General features: G+C 36.8%; 1 protein-coding gene across 8 annotated transcripts in view; it reads right to left on the reverse strand.

Annotated features, from left to right (window-relative positions):
- The window catches only part of LOC138812171 (WD repeat and FYVE domain-containing protein 2), a 273,328-nt gene that overhangs the window by 157,741 nt on the left and 98,540 nt on the right, over nt 1-17,047 (reverse strand). For all 8 annotated transcript variants that reach the window (XR_011367562.1, XM_070000140.1, XM_070000146.1 and 5 more), the window contains exon 4: nt 4,645-4,699. Coding sequence is in view for 7 of the 8 variants with exons in the window: in XM_070000140.1 (XP_069856241.1) it covers nt 4,645-4,699 (55 nt within the window). In the remaining variant the exon portion in view is untranslated. The remainder of the gene's footprint in view (nt 1-4,644; nt 4,700-17,047) is intronic.

The following is a 17,047-nucleotide window of genomic DNA, read 5'->3' on the forward strand; positions in this document are numbered from 1 at the left end:
CGGAAGTGGCACTGTGGCTCAAGTGGTAGAGTGCTAGCTTTGAGCAAAAGAAGCTCAGGGACAGTGCCTAGGCCCTGAGTTCAAGAACCAGGATTGGCAAAACAAACAAACAAACAAAACAAAAACAAAAACAAAAACCCTGTACAATGGTATATTTCTATTTCTCCTTACCTCCCGGCTTTTGTGTTATTGTTCTCACATATTTTTACTTTTTCATATGATATGAACCCCCTGGAACTTTGTCATTAATTTTACTTAAGTGCCTAATGTCCTTACCTAATGGTCTATCTAACAAACAATCTTAAAGTTATTACTATTTAGGCATTTTTCATTCTTTTTAGTGGATGTTCATTTCCCTTTGATATCACTTTCTTCCTGAAGGACTTCCTGTAACACTTCTTTCAGTGCATGTCCACTTCCTGCAACACTTCTTTCAGTGCATGTCCATTGTGATTAATTGTTCTAATTTTTATTTCTAAAAAAAAATTTCCTTTTTTTTTTTTTTTTTGTCCGTCGTGGGGCTTGAACTCTGGGCCTGAGCATTGTCCCTCAGCTCTTCAGCTCAAGGCAAGCACTCTACCACTTGAGCTACAGCGCCACTTCCAGTTTTCTGGTGGTTTATTGGAGATAAAGAGTTTCACAGACTTTCCTGCCCGGGCCCGCTTTGAACCATGATCCTGAGATCTCAGCCTCCTGAGTAGCTAAGATTATAGGCATGAGCCACTGGCGTCTGGCAAAATATTTCCATTTTTGAGAGATTTTCTCAAGATACAGAATCTCAATCAATAAAAGCTGGGCATGGTTGCATGTACTTACCATCCCAGCTATATGAGAAGTAAAAATAAGAGCATCTTGTTCAAGGCCAGTCCAAGAATAAACTCAAACCCCTATTTGAAAAATAATTAAAGGAAAAAGAGCTATAGCTCAGGGGGAAGCATGACTCAAGTAGTAGAATACCTGTAGCAACTATGAGGCCTTGAGTTCAAACCCAGTACTATCAAAAGAAATAAAATCTTCCTATTTTGTTTGTTTCTCCCCTCCCTCTTTCTCCCTGTTTACCTTTCCTTTCTTTTTTCCTTTTTTCATTTTTTTCTTTTCCTTTTTTTTTTTTTTTTTTGAAAGAAGATCTTACGTAGCCTCGGCTGGTCTCAAACGCTTGATCTTTAGGCCTTATGCTCCTGAGTACTAGCATAACAAATATGTACTACTACACCCAGCTTTTGATTTGTTCAGTTAGTTAAAATATGTTCTGGTCTCTTTCAGATTATTGATCATTTTCTGAGATCCTTTCTCTAATTTGTGATATATGCTATATATTTTCAAAACTGTTTTAAAATTATGTATTCATCTTAAGCAGTTTTTGTTTTTTGTTTTGTAGTGCTGGGATCAAATTTGGGACCTTGCATATACAAGATGAGTGTTCTACCATGGACCTATCGCCTTAGCCAAACAATTCTTGTCTTTGCTATTGTGCCAGTTGTCTTATGAAGACAGCTTTCACATTTATTTCTAGCAGGTACTTCAAGGTTATCACTAACCAAAAACAAATTTTATGTTAATATTTTCACAGCCCTTCCAGCTCAACGTAATTGGTTTAAATTTGCATTTGAAACCCAAAAGTTTTTGGGTGAGTTTTAGATTTATCATGAGGGATGTTCCTGCCTATTCAGCATCACCGTGAGGAATAAATTTCCTTGTCACCTCTGGGCCAATGAGAGAAAGGTTTCTTCCCCTTTCATTCCATGTGAATATAGTCCTTTATAAGTTTTCTATGGAAATCTTGGTTCTAGTGTTTCATCTCCCTCAGGCTCCAAACCTTGTCTCTGGCCCCCAAGTACATGTTCATACTCAAGCACTAGCTATTACTACTTCCCTTTATCTCCACAAGACAGCTGTAATATAAGCTGTTATGTCTATTACTATGAGATTTAGTTCTCTCTGCTCTGGGAACTGGGGAATTTTGTTCTTCTCAAGAGCGTATCATTACATAAAAATAAACAACCAAAACATCAAAAAGTGTTGCTTACCATTTTTACCATGTTTGTGAAGAAAACTTCTATAACAGTCTAGGTATCAATTTTTTAATAATCCTCTTGCAGATAAAGTAGAAACAGATAAACTATATTTTAAGAAACTCTCTCAAATAATGGTGCCTAAGCTTGGTTTCTCATATGTTCTTCATATGTGCATCTGTGAGGCCAATCAGAATTTTTTGTTTGTTGTTTGTACTTATAATGGGGCTTGAACTCAGGACCTTGTACTCTCATTTGACTTTTACACTCATGGCTGGTGCTCTACCACTTGAGCCATGCCTCCACTACCAGCTTTTTGCTGGTTAATTGGAACTGAGTCTCTTGGGTTGGTCTGCCAGGCTGGATCCTAACCTTGATCCTTAGGTCTCAGCTTCCTGAGTAGCTAGGACTATAGGCATGAGCCACTGGCACCAGCCTCAATTAGTATTTTTAACAAGACAGTAGAGAACCACATATTTTAACAGGCATACATCTATAAAAAACACAAAACTTGGTAGAAATTAGTGTATAAATGATAACTGTAGTAGAAAAATATCTTGATAAGCTGAGATGATGATTTAAATATGATAATGAACAGCATGTAAAGTCTAGGAACTAAAACCAAAAATAAAAACAAAAACAACTTCAAAGCTGGTCATGGTCACACATACCTCTAATGTTAGCACTTGGAAAGCTAAGGCAGGAGGATCATGAATTTGAGACCAGCTTGGACTATATCCATGAGACTCTGTCTCAAAGAACCAAAAATAAAAAAAAAAAGAAACAAACAGAAAACACACACATACAACCAAAACAAAAAACAAAAAACCCTCCACCTCAAAAAGCTGGATAACAAAAAAAAAAAAAAAATCCATCAAAAGTACAGAATACAGTCTAAAAATAATTCTGAAGAGGACTGTTGAGGTAATAAATGCCCTATATGAACTACAGTGTAAAATGGCTGCCAGAAAGTTCATCTTTGTTCTATGACAAGACTGAGAACCCTTATCTCCAATTAACCAGTAAAAAGTCGGAAGTAGAACTGTGGCCAAGTGGTAGAGCATCAGCCTTGAGTGAAAAGCTAAGGGAGAACAACAGGCCCAGTTTTGGCAAAAAAGGGGAAGGAAGAAAAAGAACAGTGTGCAGGAGAGGGAAGAACTTTGATTTTGTTCTTAATCAGATTACACACACATAAATTAGTTATCTACTGCTGTGTATAATAACTTACCTAAAAGTTGGTGGATCAAAACCATTAACATTTGTTATCTAGTTTCTGTGGGTTAGACATCTTGGTGCATTAGCCGGGCGCTGGTGGCTCATGCCTGTAATCCTAGCTACTCAGGAGGCTGAGATCTGAGGATCGCGGTTCAAAGCCAGCCCGGGCAGGAAAGACTGTGAGACTCCTATCTCTAATAAACCACCAGAAAACCGGAGTGGCGCTGTAGCTCAAGTGGTAGAGCGCTCGCCTTGAGCTGAAGAGCTGAGGGACAGCACCCAGGCCCAGAGTTCAAGCCCCAGGACCGACCAAAAAAAAAAAAAAAAGAAAGAAATCTTGGTGCATTTTGTCTGAATGCCTCTAACCCTAAGGTTTCTCACAGGATGGAATCAAGGTATGGGATGTAGATGAGGTCTCATCTGAAAGCTTAACAGATGCAAGGTCTGTTTCACAGCCCTTTCACATAATACTTCTGGGCTGAACTGGGAGAATTAGGACATCAATGGATGTGAACAAGGCATCATTTCAGTTCCTCAGCACACAGGCCTCTCCACTGGACTCCATAGGATGCAGGTTTCCATCAGACACATAAACAAGAAAGAAGAGAGGGCCAGTCTTGGTGTCTCCAAACCTAATCTTGGAAGGGACCATCATGACTAGCTAGATATTATAGGTTCGGCTCATATTCAAGGGGAGGAGTGTGAATGACAGGAGACAGTATGCATAGGAACCATTTTAAAGGTACCTGTCATACTAGGCATACTTTTAGATGGATCTAGTAGCACAGTGATATCCCAAATTTGTTGCCAAGACAATTAAAACTCAGGTTTAAAGAACAAAAGCTCAGGTTGTAAAAAGCAAGAGCTGAAATATAAAATACTTAAATGTTTAATTTAAAGTTTTTTTTAAAATAACCAACAAATCAAAAGGAGAACAAGAGAGACCGCTGTATTCAGTTATAGTCATTCTAATAGGCAAAGGCCAACAAAGGAACTTTCTAATATATCACACAACAGTTTAATGAACCTATTATCTAGGCATATTTTACATTGGTCTATAGATTGCTTATAAACAAACATTCTACTTCTTGTTCACTATCCAATCCTGAGTTACTATAACAAGTAGGTTCTCAATAAATGTTTGATGTAAAAAAGTAGAGAAATTATTATTAAGAATTACATTATGGTTGATAAGAAATGTACTCATTATCTTGCCCATGTAATTGTAACCCCTCTGTACAGTATTTTCACAATAAATTTTTTTTAAAAAAAGAATTATATTATGGGAAAATGAATTCTAGTTTCAAATTTTCAAATAAAGATCTTAATGCTTAGATCTTTCCCAAATCAGACTGTGAAAAATCATCAATAGATAGTTTGAAGACTGTGTAATTTAAAACTTCCTCCAACTCCCTACCTTGATAGTTTTTCACAGAAGTCATCTTGTTATAATCTTCTGACAAAATAAACTCCTGCAAAAGAAAAGAAAAATCTTAAGCAAAAAGAAACCCTTTAAGTTAGAAATTATATTTTGGTAAAACAAGATTTTATAAAGCCAATAATCATAGAATTACATCAATATTAGTGCTTTGCCAATCAACTCAGTATTTGTGTACCTATCTAAAAGAAACTATAATTACAATTCAATGCAAGTATCACAGTCTTTACCATGTAACTCTTCAATTGACTTTAAAATATATGCATGAGAAAAAAAACTGCATCAAGTTCAGCATCTTGCAATTTGAAAAATAAACTAGATTCAAAATACTTTTCTCTCTGTGGTGTCACAGTTGAAAATTTGCCAATGAGCAAATAGATCACAATTTTCTACTAGAGTCTGTGCTAAATGGACAATCTCAAGGCTGTTTCTTGCTCATTCCTTGTAGCTAGGTATGTTGCACAGTGCCTTGGCACAGTAAGTAATCCATAAATACTGGTCAATTATATGGAAGGCACCTCCCAACTTGAGATCAGTTTGGATATCAACTGCATTTTTCATATATAGCACACTGTATATACTCCCTGTAGGAACACATAAAAGGTGAGTATGTGGGTTTCATCTAAGCACCTATGTAGAAACATTGCACAGGTACAAGACAGGTGTTGGGCTAGCCAAGTTTTGAGTCCTTCAGCTTCTTTCAGATGCAAAACATCCACATATTCTTTAAAAAGAAGTTGTCAAACACAAAGAAAGCTACAAAGTGTACTGAAGTAATGCTTTTATCTGAGATTAAAAACAGAACAATGAATCTTTTCACAACATTTGGAAGCATCTTGAATTTTTCTCTGAGGATTTAAAAATGAGGAGGGATGGGAAGACATACATAAACTCCTTTCTTGCAATCAGGTATTTACTGAGTTCATAAAATTTATGTAATCTTGAGAAGAAAATAATTACTGTGAAGTGAAGGTGATGTGAAAGAATATACTGGGCAGACACATTGCTTTCTCTCTCTCTCTCTCTCTCTCTCTCTCTCTCTCTCTCTCTCTCTCTCTCTCTCTCTCTCTCTCTCTCTCTCTCTCTTCCCCCCCACCCCAGTCCTGGGACTTGAACTCTGGGCCTGTGCACTGTCCTTGGGCTCCTTTTGCTCCAGGCTAGCCCTCTACCACTTAAGGCACAGCTCCACTTCAGGTTTTTTCTGTGATTAACTTGAGATAAGAGTCTCACAGACTTTCCTGCCTGGACTAGCTTTGAACTACAATCCTTAGATCTCAGCCTCCTGAATAGGTAGGATTACAGGTATGAGCCACTGGCACCTGGCTAGCTCTCTACTTTTTAATTCCACACCCCATTAAGAACATTATCTACAAATAAGATTTGCTACACAATGATTTTCTCTCTTATAACATTTTTCTATGTAACACTTTTTAAATTCGTAGTATTATTCCTTCAAAGAGTAGCATGTATCTATCCATTTCTCATTTCTGAAAAATTAGACTCACAATTGGAGAGATCAGGCTTAAGTCTAAAAGAAATACAGTAGCTTGTCCCACAGGAGCTAATTGATAGTCATTGATTATAAGGAAACCTTAGTTTCCTAAATTTTCACTTAGGCCCACTTACTGCCCAGCTTGAATCCCAAGGAGGAAGACATGGCCCTGTGCTCCACACTTCAGAGGACTTCAAATGTCTTACACACATGCAAAATTAAATGTAGTGAAGACAACTGTTATTTGGCCAAGTGTTCACTCAGTGTTCATTTAGTTCATGTTATTTTAAACACAGAAATTGTTCTGTGGCTTTGGTAAAAAAAAAAAAAAAAAAGTCACCTCAGTTGCTTTTGGAATAAGACAAAGTATAAAATAATTCAACATAGGTTCAAGACATACACAGATTTAAGACCCATACACACAGAAGAAAAAAATTACCAGTGTATTACACTAGTAAATCTAATTTTTCATTTGTTTTTTGTAATAAAAACATATAACCATGGTGAAAATTTGGGAGAATATGTCACTTTTCATTATTAGTTTTTAATCATAGAAGCCATGTTATTCTTCTGGGTGTACTGGGACACATCTGTAATCCCAGCTTCTCTGAAGCAAAGGCAGAAGCTTGAGCCTAGCAAGGGCAAAGCTAGCAAGAGCCTGTCTCAAAACAAAATAAAGGGGTTAGGGTACAAAACAGGATGGAGGGGGAGAAATGTCATAGCAGTAGAAGAGGGAATAATGAGGCTGAATAGTAGAAATAGTTTGTTGCCATAAATAAAAACAAAACAATGTAATATGTTGAAGTACTTAACAGGGGTTTGGCGGGGGAGGGAGAGTATAGATAGGATGAGACTGATGAAATACATTCATAAAATTTATACATGTGTGGAATATCACAATGTGATGCATCCTTGTATACTTAATGTATGTTTTTTTAAAAAAGGCTATAGTATAGCTCAAGTGGCAAAGCCATTACCTAACTTATGCAAGGCCAAGAGTTAATCACCAGTACCCCCCCCCCACACACACACAACAGATATACACAACATCATATGCTATTCTAAGAGATTTACAAAACATAAACATTTAAAGACCCATTATGTTACATTTCCCAAGAGAAATAAAATGAAATGTATCAGGGTAATAACGTGTATTAAAACAAAATCTTAAGACTATTTGGTGATGCTGCTTTAACAAATCATATAGGTCATTCCAGGAGTATATAATTACTAATACCAATGTTTTTGGTGAATGAATAGAATTCGTAATCTTCTTTGACTAATTAGTGTTTGTATTATTTCCAGTTTTTTTAATAAATATTAATATATATCTCAAGCAGCAGTACTATAAAAGTTCTATGAATAGAACTACTGGCCATTTAATATGTGATAGATATTGCCAAATTTGAGTTTTCAAAACATTTAATCTATTACCATTCAAATAATATGTTAAAGTATGGTTAAAACTTACTTCCTTAAGATTGATCAAAGAAATCAGAACAAAGATACAGACATTTTAAGTTATGTTTGGATAAAATTTCTCTTTCTATCTTTTATTCTGTCCTTCCATTCAACTGTCCAGCTATCACCTAGTTAATTCTAATTCTCAGTGTAATAAATCTCACACTACAGAGTATGCAATGGAAAAGTTAGTAACTGTCCCTTTTGAACAACCAGAGTTATTAGTCTGATGTAGCATTCCACATTTAGAAATTCTTACGTGAGCCGGTGGCTCACGTCCTATAATCCTAGCTACTCAGGAGGCTGAGATCTGAGGATCACAGTTCAAAGCCAGCCCAGGCAGGAAAGTCTGTGAGACTCTTATCTCCAATAAACCACTAGAAAACCAGAAATGGCACTGTGGCTGAAGCGGTAGAGTGCTCACCTTGAGCTGAAGAGCACAGGGACAGCGCCCAGGCCGAGTTCAAGCCCCATGACTGACCAAAAAAAAAAAAGAAATTCTTACTCTAACACACATATACACCAGAAGATTCTGTTTTGTCTAAAATTACTATCACAGTAAAAACAGTATCATACTATAGATGTTACTCTGTAATTTGCTATTTTTACTGCAAATATACCAGTATTATCTTTCCAGCAAGCACAAAATTATAACATTCTTTTTCTATTAATACTCCATAAAATGAATATACCTACTTTATGCAAGTATTTCCCCTTTAAATGTACTTGTCTTCTATTTTCTTTTTACTATTACAACAAAGTCTAATGCTGGATTTAGAGGGAAATGCAATATCATCAGTGTAACTGAGGGAAAGCAAGGCAGAGGAAGCAGACAAAGATGAACAGGCACTCCTACCAAGCTGGCCAAGCTTCCCATAGAAGTCCAGCTGCGGCTCCAGTGCACAGAAGTCTCTGGGCATACAGAACTGAACATAAGGTTTAGAAAGAATCCCTTGGAAGAAGGGGTGAGGAGAGAATTTGCCAGCTAGTTTTCTCCCTCCTCCCTTTGAATTTTGGTGATAGCTCTATGGGACTTCAGCTTATTTCTCGTGAAAAGTAGTACTACTTAGCCCTGTTTGCAGTCACTGTGATGTCAGATCTTTGGCCCAGCTGCACTGGCTCCCACAATAGATTAAGTGGAAGAGGAAACCAGAAATTCTGAGCTTTGACCTCAAAGTGGAACAAGGAGCTCAGAGGGTCCAAGGGGTGGGGGTAGGGAAACACAGGCAGGGGGATTGAAAATGAAAGAAAAACCCTAGCCCCAAAATAACTGAAACAAAACAGAACTGGCAGTATGGCTCAAGTGATAAAGTGCCTGCTTAACAAGTTTAAGGCCTTGAATTAAAATCCCAGTATGGAGAGAAGCTATGTATTAACAATAGTTGCTATTATTATTTTTTTGCGTGGTTTTCTAGAAATGAAATTAATGTTAAGGTATTGGATGGATATTACCAACATAGTTTTCTAAACGATGAGTGCTAATTTATGTCTACAGTAAAAAAAAATTGGGACTATTTTCTTCAATTTTAACTAATATGTATATTCTAAGATTACTATTACTTAGAGAAAAATGTAGCTATAAATGTTTCTAATGCTTCAAAATATTTATTAGCCCTTAGGTACTACTTGTTTGAGAGCTTTCACTGCTGTCGGATTATAGTGTTTCTTATAGATTGAGGACATCATCCTTTTACCTTTTCCAAACAACCACTGTTGCTTTATCTTATTTATTTTATTTTATTTATAAATAGCTTTTCTCAAACTTTAGAAACTTTGGATCTTACATAGTGAAATATAACAATATAACAATATTCCTTTGTAATTTCCACTGTTTCAAGCCTACAATTTTCTTTAAGAATTTGTAGAAGTATTCTCTCTATTTAGTTCCTTTGGAGGACACATACTTCAAGGTGCCATCTTAGAAATAGAGACTAGGCCTTTATCAGATACAGAAACTACACAGTCCTTAATCTTGGACTTCCCAGTACCCAGAACTGTGAGAAATAAATTTCTGCTGCTTATCTAATCTCCAGCATTTTACTATGGCTGCAGGAATGGGCTAAGACATATGGGATAAAATTAAAGTCTGTGCCAAACATAAAGATATTTCAACTTCATGTACATGTCAAAATAGCAGTAAGCCTAGTGTACTTATTGGCCAATTCTGTGTGTGTTTGTGTGTGTGTATATATGTGTGTATTTTTCTCTCACACACACATACACACACATAATCAATTGTAATGTAATTAGAAAACAATGAGCTTTACTCTATTGCTGTTTGCTGATCTTATAGTGATCCTTACTTTCTGGTCTGAGCTTACTGGTCAAGAAATACTATCACAATTCCAAGCACTCTCTACCTGTTCACCTGTTAAGTATGAAACAAAATATGTTCTTGAGAATCCCAGTAGAATCATGGTATGTTACACATTTTAAAACCCTCAATTTTTAGTTTCTTACTTTGTTTGAAAACTTGCCAATGATCTCTTATGTCTTAAAATATAGCATCACTTAGGAAACTAAAATTAGGTTGTTAGCTACTGATTCTTTGTCATGTTTGTGTAAAGATATAAACTGGCTGATTGCACTATGAACCTACATTCTATGAAGAAAACAGAACTATAGTTAAATTTCCTACATGAGTTTTTCCTCAAAAATGTATTATTCACTAGACACTAAATTCAAAATGAACTATGTGAGTGGGGACAGAAGGGAAAAACTGGGAGAGAGCAAATGAAGAGGTGACATTGTCCAAAAAGAAATGTACTCTTTATGTGACTTATACAACTGTAACCCCTCTGTACATCACCTTTATAATAACAACAAAAAAGAAATGCATTCCAAGCCAATTAGCAAGGTCATTACCCCACATAAAAAAGAACTGAGTCTAAATGTTACATAAAATGAAAAGAGAAATAATGTCATCTGTTTAATTACCTAGAAAAAGTGCTATATAAAATCCTCCAGCTCCAAGATAGTCTTGTATTTGTGCCCAAACAAAGTCATTCCTGAAGGGAACGGACACATAAAAAGTGTCATCAACACAGAAGCATAATATTTCTGATTGGGAATAGAGATGTCCTTGTTCTCGATAGCCTCTATAAAAGAGAAGCTGATCTACAGGCAAAGTCTAGTTGTGAGGCCAAATATTAAGTTTCTCACTTTGAATATCTGTGTCTGCTTTAAGAAGTTCAAGGAAGCTGGTCACTGGTGGCTCAGGCCTGTAATCCTAGCTACTCAGGAGGCTGAGATCTGAGGATCACGGTTCAAAGCCACCCAGGGCAGGAATGTCCATGAGATTCATCTCCAATTAACCACCAGAAAACCGAAAGTGGCGCTGTGGCTCAAATGGTAGGACACTCGAGCTGAAGAGCTGAAAGACAACACAGAGCCCAGACCCAGAGTTCAAGCCCCACAACCGACAAAAAAAAAAAAAAAAAAAAAAGAAGTTGTGCAAGGATAACTTATTACCTAATGTCTCAACTGTAAGTGAAGTGAATAATTTTGTAGAGTTAAAATAAAACTTTTATTAAACTCTAATTTCTCCTCCTCCTTCCTTCCCTCAACACTTAACAACAATCCTTTTTACTTGAGATACTTCATATAAGTGGTCATACACAATTTTCCTCTTCTCTGTGACTAGGCACATTTCACTTAGCACGATGTCTGGAAGGTTCATTCTTGACCACAGCATGTGACAGTATTTCCTCTTATTTTAATACTAGATAATATTCCTTAGTATGTAGAGATCACATTTTCTTTATCCATTCATCTGTTGATGGAAACAATGGTCACCTCTACTTCTTGGTCACTGTGAATAATACTATAACAAACACAATGTGCAACTATCTCAAGAACCTGAGTTCAATTTCTTTGGATAGATACCCAGAAATGTGATTGCTGAATCACATGGTAATTCTATTTTTAACTTTTTTTGAGAAGCTCCACACATAAGAGGATAATTGATTTAAATTCAGTGTTAGGACAGTATTGAACCAGGCTAAATTAGTGACATTAAGGCATTAGAACAAAAGCAACCTAAAATCCAGGACATTAAAAAAAATCAAAATGAGTAAAGATCCAGCAATGAAGAATAAATTCTGTTTTAATATGTAACTTGAAGCCTCTCTCACACCCTGTCCTAATTAGGCTATTTCAGCCAACTATGCTTTAACCTTGGACTAATAATTTGCTCAGAGCTCCAGACAAATATCTCAAGAAAAAATATCCAAGAAAACTCATCCTTGAACTAAAAACAGACCTTGTTAAAGGAGCATAAACTTCTCCTAATGAAATAATTTTACATTCTAAATAAATATCTTCTTAAAAAACTTGGCATATTGGGCTGGGAAGGTGGCTCAGTGGTACAGCGCTTCCCTTGCATGCCTGAGGCCCTGGGTTCAATTCCTCAGCACCACATAAGCAAAAAGAAAAAAGCTGGAAGTGGCGCTGTGGCTCAAGTGGTAGAGTGCTGGCCTTGAGCTGAAGAGCTGAGGGACAGCGCCCAGGCCCAGAGTTCAGGCCCCATGACCGGACCCCCAAAAAAAAAAAAAAAACTTGGCATATCCTCAATATGTCAATTGAGACTTGGTCTCTAGGAATGTCTTTAGTTCCAAAACAGAAATACATATTAGAGAGGGTTGTTAAGACTGCAAAGTTAAACATTGTAACTAATGAGAGTGCATATTTATTTTCCCAATTAAGAGAATATATGATAGAGGTAGTTATTCTATACCCCAGATGAGTGCAAACTTCAAGATGTTTGACATTAACATCAGCAGCAGCAACAACAACAACAAAAGCCATGTTTCCATTTCCTGGAATTTGGTTTTTTTTTTTTCTTCTAGAGGTTAAAGGTGGGGCAGAGAGCTGGGAAAGTGGCTCAGTGGTAGAGTGCTTGCCTTGCATGCAAGAGGCCCTGGGTTTGATTTCTCAGCACCACATAAGCAGAAAAAGCCAGAAGTGGAGTTTTTGGCTCAAGTGGTAGAGCGCTAGCCTTGAGCTGAAGAGCTGAGGGACAGCGCCCAGGCCCAGAGTTTAGGCCCCATGACTGCCCCCCCCAAAAAAAAGGTGAGGCAGAAAGGAAAGGGAGGGAACAAAGGCAATCATGTTATTCAATATACACTATGTGGAAAATGACCTATGTAACTTGTGGGCAGGGGATAAGAGGGGGGAAACTGGGGAAAAGTAAAAGAGGGGTGGAAGAAGAAGAAGAAAAAAAGGAGGAGGAGGAGGAGGAGGAGGAGGAGGAGGAGGAGGAGGAGGAGGAGGAGGAGGAGGAGGAGGAGGAAGAGGAGGAAGAAGAAGAAGAAGAAGAAGAAGAAGAAGAAGAAGAAGAAGAAGAAGAAGAAGAAGAAGAAGAAGAAGAAGAAGACAAAGAAATATACTCATTACCTGATTTATTAAATGTTAGCCCCTCTGTAGCTTAATAATCACAACAAATTTTTTTTTAAGATGCTTGGCATTTAGTCAACAGAGTGCAAATAAAAGTCATAGAAGGGGCTGGCAAGGTGGCTCAGTGGTAGAGTGCTTGCCTTGCATGCATAAGGACCTGGGTTCGATTCCTCAGCTCAAGCAATAGAGTCCTAGCCTTAAGCTGAAGTTCTGAGGGACAGCGCCCAGGCCGAGTTCAGGCCCCATGACCAATTAAAAAAAAAAAAAGAGTCATAAGAAACAAGCACCCATATCATTAGGATTTTTTTGATTTGTCAGATTAGCTCAGACTCACTGTTTCCAAGCTTGGGTGATAACATCAAAAATTTTCAACAGCAAAATGATTTGGGTAATATCATGTGCCTAACAGAAAGAACATGTTTATCTGGAGGAAAGTTAGACTAACTTGAGACTTACAAATATCACTGACGCAGAGGACTTGGCACACTTCTTGTATGCCCACATCTCGAGCCTGGATGTGCTGTTTTCTGCTTGGCTTTTTGTTTTGGGTTTTGTTTTTTTTTTTGTCCTGCTTTTTCATTTTTATCAAATAAAAATTCTTTAAACTTCTCACCTAACTAGATTCATCCTTAAATTCTTTTCTATGACAAGGTCATGAACTCAGCATTAGAGCTGTGAAAACAATATCCTACTTTACAAGCTTGGAACCTCATGTTGAGATTCAGACAATTGGGGAATCATGCTGGATTTGTAGAGGTCTTGGTTCTAGTGACATCTGTTGGTGACCCTACAGAGAAATTGCGAATGGGGGGGGGGGGAGGGGGGTCTGACAAGTGTTACTACCTTTAAAACTGCTTTCTTTCTTACTACACAGCTTCAAAATTAGCAATGTCTCTTTTTTGCCCAATTATCAGGAAGTTCAAAATCAAATTCAAGTCATAATCATATTATGCTAATCATCTGCAATATGTGGGTTATCCGAGGTTTTCCACAGGCTCTTTTAGTTGCAAGGAATTCAAGTCACTAAAGATGAGAGGGTTTCCTGTGAAGAGAAATGGGCCAAGGAAGCTGCACTGGCTAGCCTTTATCTTTCATAGGGCATCTCTTCTGGGATCTCTGCTGTTCTCTGTAAGAGAAATCACTTATTATCTGTTCACAATCAAATATTCTCTTCTGACAAGCCATGTCTGCTATGAAGCCATCACAGAGCACAGTGAAGTTTTTCTCTAGAGTAATACAGTGGTAGGTATACAACCATTACACATATATCTAAACCTACACAATGTACAATACCTAGAGTGAAACTTGACAAAATCTATGGACTTCAGGCAGTTCATCAATTGTAATAAATGTACCACTCTGATGGAGGAGGCTATACAAGAAACAAAGTCAGGTTTACAGACTTCAGCAGTTTGAATCGTGAACATACCCTAAGCACATGTGTTGAAAGCCTTATCTCTACTGTGGAACCTTTAGGAGGTGGGAACTAGTAGAAGGAAATTAGGTCACTGGGATGTGCCCTTGAAGAAGATATTTGGACTGGTCCTTTCCTTGCCCCCCCCCCAACCCTGCTTTCCTGGGGGGGGGAGGGGGACTGGGGTCAAGAGGTCCAAAGCATCAAAGCCACACAGCTATGGACTGAAACCTCTGCAACTATGAGTAAAAATAAGCCTTTCCTCCATTTATTTACTTATTTATTTATTTTGTTGGTTGTGTGTCCTGAACTCAGGGTCTCGGCGCTGCACCTCAGTTCTTCAGCTCAATGTTGTTTTGATTTGCATTTGTTTTGTGGCTAGAGAGGTTGAGCATTTCTTCATGCGTCTATTGGCCATTCTTATTTCCTCTTCAGAGAAGTTTCTCTTTAAGTGTTTAGCCCACTTATTTACCGGGCAGTTGTCTCTTTGAGGATTTGTTGTTGGGGGATTTAACTTTTTGAGTTCCAAGTATAGGTTAGATATGAAACTCTGTCCGTTATAAGGTGTACAATTTTCTACTTGTAGTACCATGTTGGTGCTCCAAAAGTTTCAGATTTTGAAACATGTAAGTTTCTGGATTTGGGAATTAGGAATGCTCAATCTGAACTATTCTAAACATTTCAGCTTCAATGCTGGAGTGCTTCTAGCATTGAGGCTAGAGTGCTTATAATAGGTAAGATTTAAGTTTTATTTTATAGAACAATAGAAATTGCAATGTATTCCTTCTGTTCCCCATTCATTGTCCCAATCCTCCTAGTCAGTTCTACTTTTTCCCATACTATTACCTTTATGATCTTCAAATACATATAATCCGTTATGTTTCTTATATATATAGTTCCAAGGGAGGGTTTGGGAAGGCAAGTATAGTTTGTTTCCAATGCCCAGCACATATTAAGTGAGATAGATTGATAGATACCCACACATATTTACATATATATATATATATATATATACATGCATTACATGTTTATAGGAAGTGTGGTGCTTAGTAATGCATATTTTTATTTATATTAAATCATCAGAGAAAGGTTAAACAATTTGCTCATCAATAGTAGGCCTGGAAGTTGGAAGTAGATTTCTCAGTTGGAGTTCAACATTTCCCACAGAAGGATTAAATGAAAACATGTATATTACTAGATGTCCAAATAATAAAACAAACAAAGGAAGGGAATCAATTGATAAACTAAATTTTCCTAATCAATGCTGAAAACCAGAACAACCTAATACTTATGACTCAAATCTCAAAACTAATCAATACTTTCCTTTGTGGGTCAATAGAAAACACATGATGTACTGCTTTTTCAAACTGTTTCTAACTACATTCTCACTTAAAAATACTTAACTATCTTTCTGGAATAAATTCACAAATTTTTAGTTCTGAATATACATGTTTTCTCTCATAAGTAGATGCTAGACCTAAAAGATAAACATTTAAGTAAACAGATACAAGATTCTGTGTGTATTGTCTATTGTGATTATTCTGATTAAAGTATGGTATTTGTACATGCAAAATACCATGGTGAAGCCTCTTTTAAGAATTAATATATACTTTAACAAAAATTAATATTAGGAAGGTTAAACGTGTCCTGTTTGAAGTGTAAGTACTAGTTGGAGGGGGGAGAGTGAATAGAAGGGGAAAGGAGGTACAAGTATGCAAATAAAACAATGAAACTTCTTGCATGTGAAAATGCAAGGAAAAGCGAGAAGGACAGAAAGTGATAGAGGGGGTGAGTCTTATCACTATAAGTATAGATACATAGGTTAAGATAAAACCGCCTTGGACAACTAATTGATGCTAATGAAAAATACTCAAGTTAAACGAGGTAAAGAAAACAAGGAAATACCACTAAATTTGGACAACATATATGTCATCCTATTTCATACACAATTTTGAAAATGAAATATACTTGTAAACTAGCAATTATATATATATATATATATATATATATATATATATATATATATATATATGTGAAAATCTGAACCATTGCTGTATGAAGCCATTTAACCCTGGCCTGGAATATGACAAGCTTTATATTTGGGGTTTTAGGTTAATTCTTAAAGGCAGGAAAAGAATTCCAGGGAGGTGATGGAGCAGAAAGTCAGCCATGAGGGCTGGTATCTGTTTGGGGGATTCTATATTCACAAGCATGGATGTGAAAAACAAAAAATACATTTGAAATCTGATATGACAGTTCTGAGAGATGGGGCTGAAGAAGTAGGAAACATTTAGTCTTTGGACTTTATCCTTCCAGAACTTTTCCTTGAGGAACAGCATAATTACATGACTATTTTGTTTATCTGATGGCAGAGAAGCTGAAGAAAACTAGAGAACACAGACAGTAGGACCAGACTAGGGCTTACAACAATGGTCCATGAAAAAGCTTCAAGGAACAGTAATTTCAAAATGAAAGGATATAGTCTGAAGATAGTTCAGAGTTTGAGGGAAAATGTAGATCCTGCTTCTGGTTGGGACTACTCAGTGATGCTTTTAGTAAAGGAACAGATGACAAAGAGCACATTTTAAGGAACAGAGAATTATTTCTAATCAGAATCTACT

The sequence above is a fragment of the Dipodomys merriami genome, unplaced genomic scaffold (assembly GCF_024711535.1).
Source record: "Dipodomys merriami isolate MVZ:Mamm:240054 unplaced genomic scaffold, mDipMer1.0.p SCAF_56, whole genome shotgun sequence".
NCBI lineage: Eukaryota > Metazoa > Chordata > Mammalia > Rodentia > Heteromyidae > Dipodomys > Dipodomys merriami.